The 23,806-nt window shown below is 45.4% G+C and overlaps 1 protein-coding gene across 1 annotated transcript in view; it reads left to right on the top strand.

The window, feature by feature from the left end:
• The window catches only part of LOC141110554 (phospholipase A2 inhibitor and Ly6/PLAUR domain-containing protein-like), a 118,807-nt gene that overhangs the window by 79,580 nt on the left and 15,421 nt on the right, over positions 1-23,806 (top strand). The window contains exons 2-4 of the mRNA XM_073601951.1: positions 6,001-6,150; positions 6,822-6,962; positions 17,425-17,571. Coding sequence (XP_073458052.1) covers positions 17,529-17,571 — 43 coding nt within the window. The 5' untranslated portion in view covers positions 6,001-6,150; positions 6,822-6,962; positions 17,425-17,528. The remainder of the gene's footprint in view (positions 1-6,000; positions 6,151-6,821; positions 6,963-17,424; positions 17,572-23,806) is intronic.

The following is a 23,806-nucleotide window of genomic DNA, read 5'->3' on the forward strand; positions in this document are numbered from 1 at the left end:
TGCAGGTAGTGTACACAGTATCTAATAAAGTGTGTACAGTTTCTACTACACTTCTGGTGGTGTACATAGTACACAATACAGTGCAGCCATAGTACAGTTTTCACTACTTTTCTGGTGGTGTACACAGTATCTAATACAGTGTGTACAGTTTCTACTACACTTCTGGTGGTGAATACAGTGCAGCCGTAGTACAGTTGCTAATACAGTGCAGGCGGTGTACACAGTATCTAATACAGTGTGTACAATTTCTACTACACTTCTGGTGGTGTACACAGTACACAATACAGTGCAGCTGTAGTACAGTTTCTACTACTTTTCTGGTGGTGTACACAGTATCTAATACAGTGTGTACAACTTCTACTACACTTCTGGTGGTGTACACAGTACACAATACAGTGAAGCCATAGTACAGTTGCTAATACAGTGCAGGCAGTATACACAGTATCTAATACAGTGTGTACAGTTTTTACTACACTTCTGGTGTTGTACACAGTACACAATACAGCGCAGCCGTAGTAGAGTTTTCACTACTTTTCAGGTGGTGTAGAGTAGTTTGCCTTCCAACGCAGCCACCAAAGTGGCCTATTCCACCAGCTCCTTGTCCACAGTCACTCCTTAGATAGCCCCACCATCATGCACGGAGGAGTCCCCAGAATTATTCGATCACGGTGTCTGGTTTGCTGGAGGATGCGCAGCAATTTGAATGTTCCGATGTTGGTTCCCAGGTTGAGGAAGGCAGTAACGTAAGCCTAGAGAGAGGGGGTGCCCAAGAAGGACAAGAAACTGGCAGTCATGTTCCCCCAGCTGCAGCATACTGCCAAGTTTGCTCCAGTGACGAGGAGGGAGAGGATGATGAGGTCACTGACTGTACTTGGGTGCCTGAGAGAAGAGAGGAGGAGGAGGAGGCACAACTCCAATGAGGCAGGATGTCCTCTAGGGGGCAGCTTAAGGGCAGCCACCCTATTGCATCACAACGCAGAGCTCCGCAGGCGCAGGGCACTGCTCACCCCCCGCTGACTTGGTGTGGGCCTTTTTTGACACGTGTGCAGCAGATTGCACCTATGTCTGAAGCGGATCAAGCGTGGCCAGAACAGAAGCCGCTTGGGCACCACATGCTTGACCAGACATATGACGACCTGCCATGCAGTCCGTTGGCAACAGCACTTGAAAGACCCACATCAAACAAAAAGGAGGACTTCTCCTTGCTCCTCATCTGGGATCTCCAACCCCACTATACCTCTAGTCATCTCAAAAACCTGCATTGAGAGGAATAAAGGTATAGCAAGAGGTGTCCCAAGTACTTGCAGCCAATCTGCTAGCAGTACACCACCATCTGATTTTAGCAGGCAAATTTCCCTACCCCAGTTGTTGAACCGTAAAAAGAAATTTGGTCCCAGCCATCCACATGCTCAGCGTCTAAATGCTAGCTTGGCCAAATTGCTAGCACTGCAACTGCTGGCTTTTCAGCTGGTAGACCCTGCCCCCTTTCATGAATTTGTGGAATGTGCTGTACCTCAGTGGAAGGTTCCAAAACGCCATTTCTTTTCACTGAAGGCCATTCCGGCTCTCTACCGGCATGTGGAAGCCAATCTTTTGGCCTTGTTGGACAGGGAGGTCAGCAGTAAGGTGCATATTACCACTGACTCATGGTCCAGCAGGCATGGGCAGGGATATTACCTTTCCTTCACAGCGCACTGGGTAACTCTGCTGGCAGCTGGGAAGGATGCAGGACTGGGTTCAGTATTGTTGGAGCTTGTTCCACCACCACGCCTCCAAAATGCTAGTGGTGATTCTGCCACAGCTCTCTCCTCCACCCCCTTCTCTTCTTCTTCCTCTACGGCCTCTTCTGCAGATTTGTCCTCTGAACCAGCGGTGCTCCGTAAGCGTTCAAGGGGCTACGCAAGCAGTCAGACAAAAAGATGACATGCGGTGCTTGAGTTGATCTGCTTAGAGGACAGGAGCCACACTGGGGCAGAGATTCTGTCAGCTCTGTAGGGGCAGGCTCAGAGGTGGTTGACGCCATGCCAGCTTAAGCCAGGAATGGTTGTATGCGACAATGGCACCAACTTTCTCTCCGCCCTGCGACAGGGACACTTGACCCATGTTCTATGTTTGGCACACGTCCTGAATTTGGTGGTGCAGCGGTTCTTGAGCAGGTACCCAGGCTTACAGGATCTCCTGAGGCAGGCCAAAAAAGTCTGCGGTCATTTCCGCCGGTCATAGAATGCCAGTGCTCAGCAGGCTGACATTCAAAGGGAATGCAACCTGCCCACCAACCGCCTCATTTGTGACATGCCCACCAGGTGGAACTCAATGTTGGCAATGCTGCAGCGGCTGCACATGCAGCAGAGAACCATCAATGAGTACCTGTGTGAGTATGGCACCAGGACAGGGTCAGGGGACCTTGGCTTCTTTTCGCCATGCCAGTGGCTACTGATCAAGGATGCATACACTGTCCTATCACCATTTGAGGAAGCCACAAGAATGGTGAGCAGCGACAATATCAGTGACACTGTCCCTCTAGTCTTCCTGTTGGAGCATACGCTTCATGAAATAATGGACAGAGCACTTGAGGCAGAAGGGCTGGAGGAAGAGGAGGACTTCCTTACCTCTCAAGGCCCCCTTTATCCAGATAGCATTCCTGCGGGCCTGCCAAGGACACAGGAAGAAGAGGAGGAGGAGGATTGTGTCAGCATGGATGTAGAGGATAACACTCAGCAGCAGTCTTCAAGGGATGGTTTTCAGTCCCCAGAAACCCAAGGAGTTGTACGTGGCTGGGAGGAGGTAGTTACGGATCATGTGATCCTTAGTGACCCAGAGGACTCAGAATTGAATGCCTCTGCAAACTTGCGCTGCATGGCCTCCCTGATTCTGCAAAGCCTGCGAAAGGAGCCTAGGATTCGTGGTATCAAGGAGAGGGATCATTGCTGGCTGGCATCCCTTCTTGATCCACGTTACAAGGGTAAGGTTGCAGAACTCATCCTGCCTTCGCAGAGGGAGCAGAGGATGAAACATCTTCAAGATGCCTTGAAGAAAGGTTTGTGCAATTTCCAGACCCTGGGAGGTTACAATTTCCTGGTGCTGGACAGCGTGTTGCTGAGGAAGAGTGGTGGAGAATGTGGCCGGCCGCCTTTAAACAATTTTTCAGTCCTCAGCGCCAAGGTCTGATCAGTTCAAGCAACCATCTCCAGCGTCTGCATTACATGGTGCAGGAATATCTAGGAGAGAGAGCAGACTCGGAAACCTTTCCAACAGAGCATCCACTGGGTTACTGGGTCTTGAGGATGGACCACTGGTCAGAACTTGCTCAATATGCAATTGAGCTACTGGTCTGTCCTGCATCCAGCGTTCTTTCTGAACGCACATTCAGTGTTGCTGGCGGGTTTGTAATGGATCATAGAGTGCGCCTGTCCACAGACTCCGTTGATAGGCTCACATTCATAAAAATGAATCAGTCTTGGATCAGCAGCTATCAAGCATCTGATGCTGATGTAACTGATTGAATTTTCTATGGATGTGGGATCCCTTGAAGACTGCCTATGCTGACTATCCTATTTCTTCCCAATGCTAGCTTCCAACAATATTTTTGGTTTAGGGCGCCACCACCACCACCCAAGGCCCAATTTTTCTGCCCCTGTTTAACAGGGGCATGTAATTACAAATTTTGATATAATATTTCAACGCAGGGCCCGTTTCTGCGCCCAGCAAGAAAATCTTTGAGGGCTTACAGTGTTGTGGCACCACCACCACCCAAGGCCCAATTTTTCTGCCCCTGTTTAACAGGGGCATGTAATTATAATTCTTGATATAATATTTTACAGCAGGGCCGGTTCCTGCACTCAACAAGATTAACTGTGAGGGCTTACAGTGTTCTGGTACCACCACCACCAAAGGCCCCAATTTTTTTGCCCCTGTTTAACAGGGGCATGTCATTACAATTCTTGATATAATATTTCACAGCAGGGCCGGTTCCTGCGCCCAACAAGATTAACTGTGAGGGCTTACACTGTTCTGGTACCACCAACACCAAAGGCCCAATTTTTCTGCCCCTGTGGGGGGTGTAATTACAATTTTTGATATAGTATTTCACAGCAGGGCCCGTTCCTGCACTCACCAAGAGTAACTGTGAGGGCTTACAATGTTCTGGTACCACCAACACCTAAGGCCCAATTTTCTGCAGAGTATATAGGGTAGGCCGTATAGTATATATATTGCTGTTCAGAGTATATAGTGCCTGGGGGCCTGGGGGACCCCCACGCCCTTTTTATTTTATTTGGGTGCGGGGTTCCCCTTAATATCCATACCTGACCCAAAGGGCCTGGTAATGGACTGGGGGGGACCCATGCTGTTTTTTTAAAATGATTTTAATCTATATTGCAGGGACTTGACAATACATTACAGCTGTGAGTAGTTTTAAACTACATTTTTTCCTTTAGAAATGTCATTTTGCTGTGGTATTGTTCTAAATACGGGCACAATGCGCTACTTTACAAGCATACTAAGGACACCCCACAGGCACGATATTTAAAGGAATATTTCATTTTTATTGTTTCACTTGAAGCATTATTAAAATCACTGCTCCTGAAAAAACTTCAGTTTTTAAAACTTTTTTTGCATTGATACATGTCCTCTGGGGCAGGACCCGTTCCCCAAACACTTTTTATTGTAATAACTTGCATATAAGCATTTAAAATTAACACTTTTGATTTTTCACATTCGTGTCCCATAGACTTTAATGGTGTTCACATGGTCAAACACATTTTTTGCCTGTTCTGCTGCGAACCGAACTGGAGGGTGATTGGCTCATCCCTACTCCTGACCTTAATATCATCCAGCCACTCTGGGGAGACAAACAAAAACTTTACATGACCCGGAAACGTTTTGCCAAGACGAATGGGCAGCTATATCATCTGTAAGAATTCGGGGCTTTATAGACAGACAAATGTTACAAAAGACTTCACACTGTCACTGATGCTGAAAGGGGCAATACACAGTATTAAGATTATTCTTCCCCAAAACGACAATAGCTCAAAGAGAAGGATAAATCATAGTGCTCACTGTTGACATATAAAAATATTTCTAAATAAGATTATTCCACTCCCAAAAATACTGTGCTTCACGCCACAAACAAATGCAATAATGCAAAGTGTTCATCAAAGTGCTCTTCACACCGTGCAGTAATCCAGTTTGCTCACTCTACACCCAAGTGCACAAATCTGCTCCCCTTTAGCAAATAACCCATTAAATTACAGGAGGTCCAACAAAGCTTCTGAAGTGTAAAATGAGGTATAACTTTCAATGGGATGAATGCTTCCTGCAACAGGTAGCTCAAGGGTTAATCTCTTCATACTCAAAGAGATTGGAAACGAGGGCCCATAGTGTATAATGATAGACTTTACTGGACAAATTCACACTTTAAAAACACCCACAAACTTATCAGAAGCATCAGCTTGTATCATACAGAGAACTCGCTACACAACAAGTTTTACAATCTATGTCATCTGCACAAAAACAGCAGTGGTACGATTACCTGCATGCATGATGACGTCACTCCGAGGAGCCACGGAGGGGTTTAAACTAATTTCCAAGGGTTTAAAAAGCAGCTCAGGCTGCAATATTCACCTCAACTTCAAATTTCTCACCCGCAGTACCTCTTTTTGGCTGTATGATGTCCTAAGGATTAGTGTTACAGGCTAAATGATGCCCAGCAAAGAAAATAGTGTGGGGTGTCATAGCCCCATCCCCTGAGCACAGAATCCTGTATATTGATTCAGATAGAGGCTGATGTCATCACTCAGGACCTGCCAACCTATCAAAGTATAAATATATATGTAATACCACTGGGTAAATCCTCAAAGTGGGGGGGGGGGGGGTTGCTTCTTTGGACATGGATAGCATAAAGCTCAGATTGTGAGCTAGAACCATATCAAAATAAATACAATGGTCTCTTGCTCCAGTAGACAGATTTTCTTTCAAATTATGTTTGTTCTTCTTTTGAAGATGAAGCTTCTTTCCGAGGAATTTTCTGGAGGACTTGTTGGAAACCCCAGGCTTGCAACAGAAGTGAAAGCTCTTCTACTCCTGGAGTTCACATTTCATACAATGTAACATGCTGTACGACAGATGGCTGCACTCCGCTTCGACCAGAGTGTAAGGGTTTCATTTCAAACTTTGACCTTTCAGTCCTCACATCTACATGCTCTGCTGGTACCTGGACTGTTCAGGTTGAGAACAAGTGTTGTTTGACATACTGTTGTTTCACTTTATGTTTTGTTTTGTAATGCTGTAACATCTATTCCTGTGATAGAATGAGGACATGATACCCCCCCAACTAGTGAATTCCAAATACGGGCCCAAAAAAAGGTATCAAAAATGATCTCTTCTTGGGAAGGGGGTGGGGTGTCCCTGGCAGTTTGGAATGTGGTCATCCTAGGCGGGGGATCTTTTTCAAAGTGATTTCTCAACAACATAAAGCATGGAGAAATGGGGGAGTTTTCTGTGAATATTAAACAAAATAAAATTTTGTTTTGTGGTGCTCAGATACTGTTTAGGTAAATATTAGGCTGGAATATGTTACATTGTTACATTTTTATTTTTGTGTTTAGCTATGCTTTAATGCAGGAGATGAAAATGTTTTCATTAGTATGTCATGCAGAGTATGCAAAAAGCAGTTTTTACTTTTAAAGTAGAGATAAAAAAGACTAAAGGAACTTAAGCATTTTGGAGATGTATTGCTAGTTATTGTGATGGTGCACGTTGTGCAGTAATGGAAGTCTTGCTTACATTTTTCTTTCCATTTTCTTCCATGTTGTTACTTGAAGTGAAGACAGAAAATGCCACCAAGAATGGTGTTCTGTGCCCGGCTTGTTTTTCCAATCATGAACCCTGCACAGCCAACTATTCAATTACATGTACCGGAGAAGAAAGGTATTGCTTGACTCTTCAAGGAAAATTTATAGGATGTAAGTAATGTCAGATTTACCTGAATTTAACGTTTGCTTGTCGCACAATTGTGGTGGAAGCCATCTTGTGGACTTCGACATACACTTCAATCAAAGCTGAAAATCATGTCTTAAAATGTGTACAGGAAGTTTAACCTCTTTGCACCTAAGGGTAAAACAAATCTTAATGCCTAAACCCAATTTTGTAACTTTGACACGTTAGTAAAACCGTACATCATTGCAATTATTTTGTGCATCCAGGTGGATTATACCATGTTTTTTTTCAGGACAAATTGGGCTTTCATTTAGTGGTAAATAGTTATGGATATCTCCTGATTTTTTTTTTTTATTAGCTAAGGAAAACTGGCCCAAAATAGTGAAAAACCTTTTTTATTTTTTAAATTTAACTGCATATTTCTTGCTACTACCATAACCTACCACCAAAGAACAACCCAAAATAAATTTTCCTGCTCCTGTCGATTGCAGGGATACCACATATGTGTACAGTATGATCGTTTTTGTTTGTACCTATAGTACAGCCTAGAAACAATAGTGCACATTTTGCTTTTTTTTTTAATCCTACCTAAAACACACTGACACTGATACTAATAAAAAAAAAAATCCTGTTCAAAAAAATACTGATCCTGACCTTGACTTTATCCTTTGACTCTGACCTTGACCCAAACACTAACCCCGAGGCTGACCTAGGTCAATCCTTGTTCTAGGTATTTATTTTTATTAAATTTTTTAAATTATTATTGTTTTTTTTTTCTACACCCATGTTTTTTTCTTCTATCTCAGCAAAAACAGAGAAAGATAAAATGTATCTTCCATTCACATAGACCTGGAGTCTCCAAACTTTCTAAACAAAGGGCCAGTTTACTATCCTTTGGACTTAAAGGGGGCCAGACTGTAGCCAATGGGAGAAGAAAATGTTCCAGTGTCAGTGGGAGTAAACAATGTGTCATTATTGGTTTAAGTGGTGGTAATGTGGCCCCATTGTTGATATCAGTGGGAGGAATAGTACCCCATCATTGGTGTCAGTGGGAGGCATGGTGCCCCATCATTGGTGTCAGTTGTGGATGAAATAGTGCCCCAAGGGCCAGATAGAGGCCAGCAAAGGGCCACATCCGGCCCCAGGGCCGCAGTTTGGAGACCACTGACAGACTATCTCATTTGGGAAAAACTGCACTTATAAACCTTGAAAGCTAGAATATAGAAAGCAAAGACGTCAAATAAAACTCACTGATGTGTAGGGATGAGCTTTGTGTTCAAGTCGAACGCATGTTCGACTCGAACATCGCGTGTTCGGTCGTTCGCTGAATTACGAACGATATGGGCCGTTCGCGCCAAATTCGAGTGGCGCGTCACGGCCCATAATTCACTGCGGCATCGCAGTGTATTGCTGGCTGATGATTGGCCAAGCATGCACTATGACCTGCATGCTTGGCCAATCACAGCGCTGTGTGTACAGAGAGCCGTAATTGGCCAAAGCCAAGGAGGCTTTGGCCAATTATGGCTCAGGGGGTTTAGTACACGCCCCACACTATATAAGGCCGCCTGCACGTCGGCCCTGTGTAGTGTGTTCTGGCGTTGAGACAGAGATAGAGAGAGAGACAGTGTCATTTGATTTAAGTTAGATAGAGTAGGCAGGTCGAGTCAGTTAGCTGCAGTTACAGTGTATTATGTATATATATGCATCCCAGGTGTTGTGTATATATATATATATATATATATATATATATATATATATATATATATATACACACTGTATTCAGTTTAGCTAGATCCTGTTCTTCTCTTCCTAATATACTGACAGGTAGGCAGGTGTTTTTACAGTATTTCCAGTTACTGTACTGTGTACCCTGCACAGTCTCACCTACAGCATAGCTACCTGCAGCCAGGTGCTTGTGTAGGCTCTTTGAAGTATTTCCAGTTACTGTACTTTGTACCCCGCACAGTCTCACCTACAGTATAGCTACCTGCAGCCAGGTGCTTGTGTAGGCTCTTTGAAGTATTTCCAGTTACTGTACTGTGTACCCTGCACAGTCTCACCTACAGTATAGCTACCTGCAGCCAGGTGCTTGTGTAGGTTCTTTGAAGTATTTCCAGTTACTGCGCTGTGTACCCTGCACAGTCTCACCTACAGTATAGCTACCTGCAGCCAGGTGCTTGTGTAGGCTCTTTGAAGTGTTTCCAGTTACTGTACTTTGTACCCCGCACAGTCTCACCTACAGTATAGTTACCTGCAGCCAGGTGCTTGTGTAGGCTCTTGAAGTATTTCCAGTTACTGTACTGTGTACCCTGCACAGTTGCACCTACAGTATAGCTACCTGAAGACAAGTGCAGGTGTTCTCATACTAATAATACTACAGGCAGGCAGTTGATTCTGCTAGCTGCAGTATAATCGGTATATATATATATATATATATATATATATATATATATACATCCCAGTTTTGTGCAGCTCACTACAGGCCAATAGTATGTCTGGAAGGCCAACAAGGAGAGGCAGACAGTCACAAGCCAATAAAAGAGGGCAAGCATGCTCTGTGTCTAGAGGCAACAGTGCTGAACGTGGACATGGTGCATCCTCATCAGCACATGGCTGTGGGACACGCTTGGCCTTTTTTTTCGGCAGCTGGTCGTCTTGAGCCGCAACATGCGGAAGACTTGGTCGAGTGGATGACCAAGCCGTCCTCATCCTCCTCATGCTCTCTCACCCAGGCTCAGGGTACTTTGTCTGGCAAAGCAGCTGCCAACGTGGCCTCTTCCCTCGGCTCAATGGCATCAGTGACTCCTTCCCTAGCCCCACCATGTCCTCCTGAGGAGTCCCTCGAACTGTTTGACCACAGTGTTGGGTACATGCTCCAGGAGGATGCCCAGCGTTTTGAAGGCTCTGATGATGGTACTCAGCTAGATGAAGGCAGTAATGTGAGCCCGGACAGAGGGGGTGCCCAAGAAGGACAGCAATCTGGCAGTCATGTTCCCCCTGCTGCAGTATACTGCCAGGTTTGCTCCAGTGATGAGGCTGTAGGGGATGATGAGGTCACTGACTCCACGTGGGTGCCTGATAGGAGAGAGGGGGAGGAGGAGGAGGAGGCACATCGCCAACGAGGCAGGATGCCCTCCAGGGGCCAGCCTAAGGGCAGCAAACTGACTGCATCACCCCGCAGAGCTCAGCATGTGCAGGGCGCTGCTGTCTCTGCGCGTTATTCCAAAAGTTCTTTGGTGTGGGCCTTTTTTGAGACGAGTGCATCAGATCGCACTGCTGCCATTTGCAACATATGTCTCAAGCGTATCTCAAGTGGCCAAAACATCTCCCGCTTGGGCACCACATGCTTTACCAGACTTATGTTGACCTGCCATGCAGTTTGTTGGCAAGCGTACCTAAAAGACCCACACCAAAGAACAAAGAGGACCTCTCCTTGCTCCTCATCAGCTGGGATCACCAACCCCACTATACCTTCAGTCCTCTCTGAGACCTGCACTGAGAGGAATGAAGGTGTAGAATTAGGTGTGTCACAGCCAAGTACTTGCGGGCAATCTGCTATCATTACACCGACTTCAGATTCTACCAGGCAAATTTCCCTGCCCCAGCTGCTGCACCGCAGAAAGAAGTTTGCTCCCAGCCATCCACATGCCCAGCGGTTGAATAGTAGCTTGGCAAAATTGCTAGCACTTCAACTGCTACCTTTTCAGTTGGTAGACTCTGCCCCCTTCTTTGAGTTTGTGGAATGTGCGGTTCCTCAGTGACAGGTTCCCAAACGCCACTTTTTCTCACGGAAGGCGATTCCGGCTCTCTACCGGCATGTGGAAGGCAATGTCTTGGCCTCGCTGGACAGGGCAGTCAGCGGTAAGGTGCATATTACCACTGACTCATGATCCAGTAGGCATGGACAGTGACGTTACCTAACTTTCACGGCGCACTGGGTGACTCTGCTGGCAGCTGGGAAGGATGCAGGACAAGGTGCAGTAGTGTTGGAGGTTGTTCCACCACCATGCCTCCAAAATGCCAGTACTGGTGATTCTGACACACCTCTCTCCTCCACCCCCTCCTCTTCTTCTTCCTCCATGGCCTCTTCCTGTGCTTTGTCCTCGGAACCAGTGGTGCTCCGTAGACGTTCAAGGGGCTACGCAAGTACGCAGGCCAAAAGATGCCATGCGGTGCTTGAGTTGGTGTTCTTGGGGGACAGGAGCCACACTGGGGCAGAGATTCTGTCAGCTCTGCAGGGGCAGGTTGATGCCACGCCAACTTAAGGCAGGAATGGTGGTTTGCGACAATAGCACCAACCTCCTCTCCGCCCTCCGACAGGGACAACTGACCCATGTGCCCTGTTTGGCTCACGTCCTTAACTTGGTGGTGCAGCAGTTCTTGGGCAGGTACCCGGGCTTACAGGATGTCCTGAGGCAGGCCAGGAAAGTCTGTGTGCATTTCTGCCGGTCATATAATGCCAGTGCTCGGCTGGCAGACCTCCAAAAGGAATTTAACCTGCCCAAGAGCCGCCTAATCTGTGACATGCCAACCAGGTGGAACTCAACGTGGGCCATGCTGCAGCGGCTGCACACGCAGGAGAGGGCCATCAATGAGTACCTGTGTGACTATGGCACCAGGACAGGGTCAGGGGAGCTTATTTTTTTTCCCCACGCCAGTGGGCCATGATCAGGGATGCATGCACTGTCCTGTCACCATTTGAGGAGGCCACGAGGATGGTGAGCAGTGACAGTGCATGCATCAGTGACACTGTCCCCCTTGTCCACCTGTTGGAGCACACGCTCTGTGAAATAATGGACAGGGCACTTGAGGCAGAACAGAATCAGGAAGAGGAGGACTTCCTTACCTCTCAAGGCCCCCTTTATCCAGACAGTGTTCCTGCGTGCCCGCCGATCACACAGGAAGAGGAGGAGGGGGAGGATTGTGTCAGCATGGAGGTGGAGCCTGGCACTCAGCATCAGCAGCAGTCTTTAAGGGTTAATTTACAGTCCCAAGAAACCCATGGACTTGTACGTGGCTGGGAGGAGGTGGCTGCGGATCATGTCATCCTTAGTGACCTAGAGGACTCCGGACCGAATGCCTCAGCAAACCTAAGCTGCATGGCCTCCCTGATCCTCCAAAGCCTGCGGAAAGATCCTCATATTCGTGGTATCAAGGAGAGAGATTAATACTGGCTGGCAACCCTCCTTGATCCACGTTACAAAGATAAGGTTGTGGAGCTTATCTTGCCGTCGCAGAGGGAGCAGAAGATAAAACATCTTCGGGAGGCCATGCAGAAAGCTCTGTGTAATGCGTTCCCAGAGACTAAGAGGTTACAAACTCCTGTTTCTGGACAACGTGTTGCTGAGGCTTTGGTCAGTCAAAGAAGGAGCGGTGGAGAAGGCGGCCGTCTGACCGTTGTGTTCAGACAATTTTTTAGTCCGCAGCCCCAAGGTATGATCGGTTCCAGCAACTATCGCCAGCGTCTGTTTTACATGGCGCAGGAATACCTAGGGGCAAGATCTGACTTGGACACCTTTCCCACCGAAAATCCTCTGGGTTACTGGGTCTTGAGGATGGAACACTGGCCAGAGCGTGCACAGTATGCAATTGAGCTACTGGCCTGTCCTGTATCCAGCGTTCTTTCGGAACGCACATTCGGTGCTGCTGGAGGCTTTGTAACCGATCACAGGGTGCGTTTGTCCACCGACTCGGTCGATCGACTGACCTTCATAAAAATGAATCAGTCTTGGATCACCACCAGCTACCAAGCACCTGATGCTGATGTAACCGAATAATTTTTTTTGAAATGTCAGATCCCTTCAAGACTGCCTATGCTGATGCTGAGTGACTATCCTGTTATGCTGAGTGATTATCCTCTTCCTCCTCAATGATCATGCTGATAGCTTGTAAGAACATTTTTGGTTCTGGGCGCCGCCACCAGTGGCTAAGGCCCAATTTTTCAGCCCCTGTTTAACAGGGGCGTGTAATTACAATTTTTGATGCAATACTTTGCAGCAGGGCTCGTTCCTGCGCTCCATCTAGAGTATCTGTGAGGGGTTGCAGTGTTGTGGCACCAGCACCAGTGCCTAAGGCCCAATTTTTCAGCCCCTGTTTAACAGGGGGGTGTAATTACAATTTTTTATGCAATATTTTGCAGCAGGGCTTGTTCCTGCGCTCCATCTAGAGTATCTGTGAGGGGTTGCAGTGTTGTGGCACCAGCACCAGTGCCTAAGGCCCAATTTTTCAGCCCCTGTTTAACAGGGGCATGTAATTACAATTTTTGATGCAATACTTTGCAGCAGGGCTCGTTCCTGTGCTCCAACAAGAGTATCTGTGAGGGGTTGCAGTGTTGTGGCACCAGCACCAGTGCCTAAGGCCCAATTTTTCAGCCCCTGTTTAACAGGGGCTTGCAATTACAATTTTTGATGCAATACTTTGCAGCAGGGCTCGTTCCTGCGCTCCAACTAGAGTATCTGTGAGGGGTTGCAGTGTTGTGGCACCAGCACCAGTGCCTAAGGCCCAATTTTTCTGCCCCTGTTCAACAGGGACATGTAATTACAATTCTTGATCTAATATTTCACAGCAGGGCCCGTTGCAGTGCCCACCAAGAGTAACTGTGAGGACTTACAGTGTTGTGGCACCAGCACCACCACCATCACCAAAGGCCCAATTTTTCTGCCCCTGTTAAACAGGGGCATGTAATTACAATTCTTGATCTAATATTTCACAGCAGGGCCCTGTGAGGGCTTACAGTGTTGTGGCAACACCAACACCTAAGGCCCAAATTTCTGCAGAGTATATAGGGCAGGACCCTACTTTCAAAATCCAACTTACAAACGACTCCTACTTGCAAACGGAAGGAGACAACAGGAAGTGAGATGAAATCTACCCCTAGGAAGGGAAATTCTCTCCTGTAAGAGTTAATATGGGAAAAACGTTTCTCCTTTCCACTGATGCTTTATCACCAATCCTTGTTTCACAAAAAACCCCAAATTTTCTAAAAACATTTGTCCTTGGGACAGAAAGTGAGGTGAAATCTTCTGAAGAGGAGCACAGACAGCAAAACAAATGTCACAGGGGTGATAACCCTTCCCTATGTTTTCCAAAAAGCTTAAAATAGATTTTTTGGCTGGAGCTAAACACGTTAAAAATGTTCCAGTTCAAAATTACAAACAGATTCTACTTAACAACAAACCTATAGTCCCTGTCTTGTTTGCACCGCCTGTATACTGCTGTTCAGAGTATATAGGGCCTGGTGGCCCCACGCCTTTCCTTTTTTTAATTTGGGTGCAGGGTTCCCCTTAATATCCATACAAGACCCAAAGGGCCTGGTAATGGACTGGGGGGTATCCATGCTGTTTGTCTCACTGATTTTCATCCATATTGCCAGGACCCGACATTACATTAAATCCGCAAGCAGTTTTAAATGACTTTTATTCCTTTAAAAATGTAATTTTGTGCAGGGACTGTTCTAAGCACAGGAAACACGCGCCACTTTACAGGCATACTATAGACACCCCCCCAGGTACGATATTTAAAGGAATATTTCACCTTTTTTTTTTTTTTTACTTTAAGCATCATTAAAATCACTGCTCCCGAAAAAACGGCAGTTTTTAAAACTTTTTTTTGCATTAATACATGTCCCTGGGGCAGGACCCGGGTCCCCAAACCCTTTTTAGGACAACACCATGCAAATTAGGCTTTAAAATTAGCACTTTTGATTTCGAATGTTCGAGTCCCATAGACGTCAATGGGGTTCTAACGTTCGTGTGAATTTTTGGTCCGTTTGCAGGTTCTGGTGCGAACCGAACCGGGGGGGTGTTCGGCTCATCCCTACTGATGTGTATGCGTGCTGCAACTGTACTGCGTGATATAGGCGCATGTACACATAATTATGGAGAAAGAGTTTTTCGTAGTAAAATCCCAGTAAGTGTATATTAGCGTTATAGCGTCTACAAACTATGGTAAATATTTATGGAAATTTTTTTTTATACTAGTAATGCGGGGATCAGTGACTTATAGCAGGGCAGACAATCAGACACTAACTGACACTTTTGATACTTTGCAGTAACCAGTGACACTAATGCAGTGATTAGTGTTAAAAATATGCACTGTCACTGTATTATTGACATTTGTTGGGAAGGGGTTAAACATCTAGGGTGATCAAAGGGTTAACTGTGTGCCTAGCCAGTGTTTATGTGTACCGTGTGAGGTGCTTTTACTAAAGGAAGAAATAGATTTTGTTCCCTGCTTTGCAGGAACACAAAATCCGTCCCTCCCCCTCCATCAGAGTGGAGATCTGCCTTGTTTATATTGGCAGATTCCTGTTCTGTGTGTTTTACCAGCAATCAATGTGTGCCGGCGGACATTCAGTGTCAGGCAACCGCAGATCGGCTTCTGCTGTGAATAATCAGGCGGAAGTGCAGAATCACGTATATATACATAATTCTGCTCAGGAGAGCAGCCCTGTAGCAGAAAAACTGCTATAGGGCGGTCTTTAGATTGTTAATATTCAAAGCAAGCTCCTCAATCCATCTATGCCTAGTTGCTTTATTTTGCTGAGAAATCATTTTGAAAAACACCCCCCTGGCATTTCTGGCAGTTACTATCTTGAGTAAGGGCAGATGTTTCACGTAGAATTTACTTCCTAGAATTCCTCTGCCCTTAGCTTAGGCATGGGCTGAGCTGAGAACCCTCCCTCTCCTCCTGAAGACTCCTGGGATGTATGACATCATTTGCCTAGGCATTAAAACCAGGAAGTAGCTGAATAAATAAAATAAAATAATATATAAAACAATTAAATATGATATACTTTACTATCTATTTACTAATTCTAGCAGCATAAGGATTAGAAATAGTCCATGTTGATTGAGAGAGTGACGTTCCACTTTAATACTGTACACATACATATTATTTTTTTTATTTTTTTACATGCTTTTTTTTTTTTACTTTTCTGAACATGCAGAACAAGCTGTCAAGAAAAATAAAATTACATAATATAATAATATAATATTTGCGTAATTAAAAAGGAACTCAATGCCAAAGGAACTACCTTTGTCTAAAAGACAAATCGCCAGTATATACAGTAAATATTAGATATTTGTCTACTTGATGGCTTGCTTGGTTTTGGTTGGGGTTCCTTACAGTAATAGTGTGTATAAACCCTAACAATCGACCTCTCGTATTTGCTCCATTCCGGTCTTTTAACTACTTCAATACTGGGCACTCCCCCCCTTCCTGCCCAGGCCAATTTTCAGCTTTCAGCGCTGTCTCTGTTTAAATGACAATTACGCAGTCATGCTACGCTGTACCGAAACAACATTTTTATCTTTTTTCTTCCCACAAATAGAGCTTTCTTTTGGTGGTATTTGATCACTTCTGCGGTTTTTATTTTTTGCTAAACAAATAAAAAAAGACCAAAAATTTTGAAAAAAAAAGTTTTTCTTCGTTTCTGTTATAAAATTTTGTAAATAAGTATGTTTTCTCCTTCACTGATAGGCACTGATGAGGCGGCACTGATAAGGTGGCACTGATGAGCATGGATGAGGTGGCACCAATGAGGTGGCACTGATGGGCACTGATATGCGACACTGATGAGCACTGATAGGAGGCACTAATGGGCACTGATATGCAGCACTGATGGGCACTCATAGGCGGCACAGATGGGCGCTCATAGGTGGCACAGATGGGCACTAAAAGGCGGCACTGATGGGCACTGATAGCCGGCACTGATAGGTGGGCACTGATGGGCATGGATGGGCACTGATAGGTGGCACTGATGGACACTGATGAGTGGCACTAATTGACACTGATAGATGGCACTGACTGGCATCACTGATTAGGAGTCACTGGCAGGTATTGCTGGTGGGCACTGATTGGGATCATGTGTGGGCACACATTGGCATCATGTGTGGGTACACATTGCCACCCATGGCCACCAGAGATGCCATACCTGGTGGTCATCAGTGGTGGCCATCCCTGGTAGTCCTGGTGGCATCCCTGGTGGTCATGGGTGGGCATCCGGGGGGCTGCGCTGATAAACAATCAGCGCAGACCCCCCCTGTCAGAGGAGCAGCCGATCGGCTCTCCTCTACTCGCGTCTGTCAGACGCAAGGGAGGAAAAGCCGATAAACAGCTCTTCCTGTTTACATCGTGATCAGCCGTGATTGGACACCTAGATTGGAGTTGCGGTGTGTCAGACTGACGCGCTGCAACAACGATCACCGCGGCTTGTTATCCTGACCACGTCATATGACGTCCGGTCAGGATATTGCAACCACTTTGCGGACATCACTTTGCTATATGGCAGGCAGCAAGTGGTTAAATTACCATTGAAATTATTTTGTTATATCTGTTTGATACATCCAAAAAAAAAAAAAAGCAAACATACCTGTTGAAATTCAAAGTTCTCTTGTGTCCTCTGTATGCTTTCTGTGTTCCTTACTACTTTCTGCAACAGACCAGCAGACTGACCAATTCATATGTCCTTTTTCCTTTTTTTTATAGACAATTTGCCAATTTACTCTAGCGGCTGCAGCACTTTTGCAGAGAGCTTGTGCGGAGAGAACCAACCTTTGGATTTTCTAACATATCCAGGTGAAACAGTTCCGATGTGCTGCACTAAGGTGACCAGCAAAACCAATTTAGCAACACGTGAGTTCAGTTCATTTTTTTAATTTCAATTAAAAGGTGAACCCTTTAAGCATGGTTATGTATTTTTAATAATAAAAACTTTTAGCTTTTCAAAATCATTTCAAATGAACCCTTAAAAAACTACCTGGGATGAAACGCGTTGGGATGAGCTGGTTACGTGCATTAACCACTTCAGCCCCGGAAGGTTTTACCCCCTTCCTGACCAGAGCACTTTTTACAATTCGGCACTGCGTCGCTTTAACTGCTAATTGCGCGGTCATGCAATGCTGTACCCAAACGAAATTTGCGTCCTTTTCTTCCCACAAATAGAGCTTTCTTTTGATAGTATTTGATCACCTCTGCCGTTTTTATTTTTTGCGCTATACACGGAAAAAGACCGAAAATTTTGAAAAAAAATGATATTTTCTACTTTTTGTTCTAAAAAAAATCCAATAAACTCAATTTTAGTCATACATTTAGGCCAAAATGTATTCGGCCACATGTCTTTGGTAAAAAAAATGTCAATAAGTGTATATTTATTGGTTTGCGCAAAAGTTATAGCGTCTACAAACTAGGGTACATTTTCTGGAATTTACACAGCCTTTAATTTATGACTGCCTATGTCGTTTCTTGAGGTGCTAAAATGGCAGGGCAGTACAAAACCCCCACAAATGACCCCATTTTGGAAAGTAGACACCCCAAGGAATTTGCTGAGAGGCATGTTGAGCCCATTGAATATTCATTTTTTTTGTCCCAAGTGATTGAACAATGACAAAAAAAAAAAAAAATTACAAAAAGTTGTCACTAAATGATATATTGCTCACACAGGCCATGGGCATATGTGGAATTGCACCCCAAAATACATTTAGCTGCTTCTCCTGAGTATGGGGATACCACATGTGTGGGACTTTTTGGGAGCCTAGCCGCGTACGGGGCCCCGAAAACCAATCACTGCCTTCAGGATTTCTAAGGGCGTACATTTTTGATTTTACTCCTCACTACCTATCACAGTTTTGAAGGCCATAAAATGCCCAGATGACATAAAACCCCCCCCAAATGACCCCATTTTGGAAAGTAGACACCCCAAGCTATTTGCTTTGAGGCATGTTGAGTCCATGGAATGTTTTATATTTTGACACAAGTTGCGGGAAAGTGACAAATTTTTTTTTTTTTTTTTTTTTTTTGCACAAAGTTGTCACTAAATGATATATTGCTCACACAGGCCATGGGCATATGTGGAATTGCACCCCAAAATACATTTAGCTGCTTCTCCTGAGTATGGGGATACCACATGTGTGGGACTTTTTGGGAGCCTAGCCGCGTACGGGGCCCCGAAAACCAATCACTGCCTTCAGGATTTCTAAGGGCGTACATTTTTGATTTTACTCCTCACTGCCTATCACAGTTTCGGAGGCCATGGAATGCCCAGGTGGCACAAACCCCCCCCAAATGACCCCATTTTGGAAAGTAGACACCCCAAGCTATTTGCTGAGAGGCATGGTGAGTATTTTGCAGCTCTCATTTGTTTTTGAAAATAAAGAAAGACGAGAAAAAAAATTTTTTTTTTTTCTTTTTTCAATTTTCAAAACTTTGTGACAAAAAGTGAGGTCTGCAAAATACTCACTATACCTCTCATCAAATAGCTTGGGGTGTCTACTTTCCAAAATGGGGTCATTTGGGGTTTTTTTTTGCCACCTGGGCATTCCATGGCCTCCGAAACTGTGATAGGCAGTGAAGAGTGAAATCAAAAATTTACGGCCTTAGAAAGCCTGAAGGCGGTGCTTGGTTTTCGGGGTCCCGTACGCGGCTAGGCTCCCAAAAAGTCTCACACATGTGGTATCCCCGTACTCAGGAGAAGCAGCAGAATGTATTTTGGGGTGTAATTTCACATATTCCCATGGCATGTTTGAGCAATATATCATTTAGTGACAACTTTGCGCAAAAAAAAATAAAAAATTGTCTCTTTCCCGCAACTTGTGTCACAATATAAATTATTCCATGGACTCAACATGACTCTCAGCAAATAGCTTGGGGTGTCTACTTTCCAAAATGGGGTCATTTGGGGGGGTTTTGAACTGTCCTGGCATTTTATGCACAACATCTAGAAGCTTATGTCACACATCACCCACACTTCTAACCACTTGAAGACAAAGCCCTTTCTGACACTTATTGTTTACATAAAAAAATAATTTTTTTTTGCAAGAAAATTACTTTGAACCCCCAAACATTATATATTTTTTTTAAAGCAAATGCCCTACAGATTAAAATGGTGGGTGTTTCATTTTTTTTTTTCACACAGTATTTGCGCAGCGATTTTTCAAACGCATTTTTTGGGGAAAAAACACACTTTTTTACATTTTAATGCACTAAAACACACTATATTGCCCAAATGTTTGATGAAATAAAAAAGATGATCTTAGGCCGAGTACATGGATACCAAACATGACATGCTTTAAAATTGCGCACAAACGTGCAGTGGCGACAAACTAAATACATTTTTAAAAGCCTTTAAAAGCCTTTACAGGTTACCACTTTAGATTTACAGAGGAGGTCTACTGCTAAACTTACTGCCCTCGATCTGACCTTCGCGGCGATACCTCACATGCATGGTGCAATTGCTGTTTACATTTGACGCCAGACCGACGCTTGCGTTCGCCTTAGCGCGAGAGCAGGGGGGACAGGGGTGCTTTTTTTTTTTTTTTTTTTTTTTCTTTATTATTATTATTTTTTTATCTTATTTTTAAACTGTTCCTTTCATTTTTTTTTTTTTAATCATTTTTATTGTTATCTCAGGGAATGTAAATATCCCCTATCATAGCAATAGGTAGTGACAGGTACTCTTTTTTGCAAAAATTGGGGTCTATTAGACCCTAGATTTCTCCTCTGCCCTCAAAGCATCTGACCACACCAAGATCGGTGTGATAAAATGCTTTCCCAATTTCCCAATGGCGCTGTTTACATCCGGCGAAATCTAAGTCATAAAATGCTCGTAGCTTCCGGTTTCTTAGGCCATAGAGATGTTTGGAGCCACTCTGGTCTCTGATCAGCTCTATGGTCAGCTGGCTGAATCACTGGCTGCATTTTCAGGTTCCCTGTTGAGACAGGAGAGCCAGAGAAAAACACGGAAGACGTTGGGGGGGAGGGGCATTCCCTCCCACTGCTTGTAAAAGCAGTCTAGAGGCTAATTAGCCGCTAGGATTGCTTTTACATGAAAGCCGACCGCTGGCTGAAAAGAATGATACCAAGATGATACCTAAACCTGCAGGCATCATTCTGGTATAACCACTCAAAGTCGTGAATGGCGTACCTGAAGACAAAAAAATGGTTAACAATAAAGCACAGTAAACGGTAAGGTATAAAAAATTGCATACCTGAAGAGCAAACATGATAAAACATAACAACAATAAAACATTGCAGAATAGAATACAGTAAAAAAGAGCAGAACAATAGAGAGAGAATAGAGAGAGAGAGAACAATAAAACGACAACTATTTTTTTTTATTTTATATTTTTGTATGTGTTTTTTTTTTTTTTTTTTTTTTACACTTTTTTTTGTAACTAACTTTTATAACTGTAACCGGTTCCAGGTTCGGGTCTCTCAAAATGCGATGGCATCTTGGGAGACCCTGTGAAAGTGTGCCTAGTCTGTGCAATGCTGTACCCTACGCTAATACTCAACTAGTGAATGGTAGCGTTCAAAACATTCACCAATGCAAAGACCAGGATTGTCAGGACAGGAGGGACAATAACAGAGGGTGTCACGCCTATATCCGCGCTTGCTGCAGACACGACATCTTTTTTGGGGGTTCGTTGGGTAGGGGTACTCGGGAGGACATAAAGAAAATGCCTCTCATGCAGCCGACTGCATTTGGTTGGGGATGTGAATGGGGGAAGTACGGGCGCTGCAGAAGCGGTGGGTTCCCAATTAGGATTGGCGAATGCAGCAGGAAGGGCACTATGGGCACGACGGGCCTGTGTTTGTCTTCTTGGTGGCAGCGGGACACTACTTGTGCTTGCCACCTCACCAGCTTGAACTGCACTTATGGGACTCGCCACGTCACCAAGTGTTACTGCAGTGCTGGTTTGACTACGACCGGGGTGTACTAGGCCGCTGGTGCTTGCCAGTTCACCAAAACGCTACCAAAAAAACTGTTAGCGATCGCAAGGATCAGGCCTGACTCTGCAAACGCTGCAGTTATGCGTTTAGTGTTTTGTAAGTGTCAGTGATCGATCGATACTGCACTTGGGTGGGCTGGGCCGGGCGGAGGGGCAAAACGCAGGTGCTAGCAGGTATCTGGGCTGATCCCGCTAACACTGCGTTTGTGGGAACCCTAAACTGCTGGGGACGCTAGTATAGATCTGATCGGATCAGATATTGATCCGATCAGATACTATACCACTAAGGGAGGCGTATGCTGCGTGCGTGGGTGTTAGCGGTACTGGCGCTAACCTGACACTGCTTGGGGCTGGTGCTTGCCAGTTCACCAAAACGCTACCAAAAAAACTGTTAGCGATTGCAGGGATCAGGCCTGACTCTGCGAACGCTGCAGTTATGCGTTTAGTGTTTTGTAAGTGACAGTGATCGATCGATACTGCACTTGGGTGGGCCGGGCAGAGGGGCAAAACGCAGGTGCTAGCGGGTATCTGGGCTGATCCCGCTAACACTGCGTTTTTGGGAACCCTAAACTGCTGGGGACGCTAGTATAGATCTGATCGGATCAGATATTGATCCGTACAGATACTATACCACTAAGGGAGGCGTATGCTGCGTGCGTGGGTGTTAGCGGTACTGGCGCTAATCTGACGCTGCCTGGGGCGACGCATATCACCGCCGGGCGATCAGGGGGCTAAACTTTTATTCGGTAATAAACGGCGGGTGCCCTGACACTATAAAAAATAAACGAACTAACCAGCGTCACCCGTAACAGTTATACGGTGATCAGTGGTGAAAGGGTTAACTAGGGGGCAATCAAGGGGTTAAAACATTTATTAGGTAGTATATGGGGGTCCCTGTCGCTATAAAACGCTGACGGCAAACCTAAATATTTACCTCACTAACTAGCGTCACCAGCGACACTAATACAGCGATCAGAAAAATGATCGCTTAGTGACACTGGTGACAGGGGGTGATCAAGGGGTTAAAACTTTATTAGGGGGGGTTAGGGGGGTATCCTAGACCTAAAGGGGGCCTAACACTCACTGCCCTAACACTGTAACTGTCACAAACTGACACTATGCAGTAATCAGAAAAAAAAAAAAAAAAAATACTGCTAATGTCAGTTTGTGACAGGGGGGGGGGGGTGATTGGGGGGGGATCGGGGGGCGATCGGGGGGGGATCGGGGGTGTAAGGTATGCCTGGCATGTTCTACTGTGTGTGTTTGTGTTTTGTGCACTTACATGTCTTCTCTCCTCGGCGCTGGACGGAAACTGCCAGACCGAGGAGAGATGACATCACATCCTCTGCCTGTGTGAAACTACACACAGGCAGAGGAGGATTCCCATTGGCTGGGAGCGATCGCGAGGGGGGGCCACGATCGGATGGTCTCCCCCTCGCCTCCCGACGCTCCCAGTCAGATGCCGACCGCCGCTGGCACCGGGGGGGGGTCCGATCGGACCCCCCGCACGCGGGAGGCAGATCACGTATATATACGTGATTCTGCCTGCCCGTGCCACTCTGCCGACGTATATCTACGTTAGGCGGTCGGCAAGTGGTTAATATGCATCAGATCTCAGAAGTATACCAAAATGGATTGATGTGAACTCCAAAGTACTGCCAAATTCAGCTGTAATACAAGGGGTGCTGATAAGTATTATGCCTTACCTTGAAAAAATTGAGCTAGGAAGCTGTAACTGCCACACTATTCCACATATTCCCCCAGGAAGTCAATGCACTTGCAACATCTGTCCTGCAGCTTCTTAAAGCGGAGTTCCACCCAAAAGTGGAACTTCCGCTCCTTTGTCTCCTCTCCCCTGCGCTGACCTTTGCACACAGAACTTCTTTGGCCTGGGGGAACCACTGTGCCTCCATTCCTTAGTAGATTCATTTCTCATCACCAGTTACCTGTGAATACTTTCTTGCAAAATGTTCCAAAACAGCCACCAATGTCTCCACACGTTTCCTCTTTTGTTCGGCTTTCAAAAGTTTTGGGATCCACTTTGCTGCATGCTTTCTCATTTCCAAGTCGTTGTGGATAATGGCACCGACTCTCTCACATGATATTCTCAGATATGTAGCATTACTTTTGGCTGATGTTTG

Source organism: Aquarana catesbeiana, linkage group LG10, assembly GCF_042186555.1.
Source record: "Aquarana catesbeiana isolate 2022-GZ linkage group LG10, ASM4218655v1, whole genome shotgun sequence".
Lineage (NCBI taxonomy): Eukaryota > Metazoa > Chordata > Amphibia > Anura > Ranidae > Aquarana > Aquarana catesbeiana.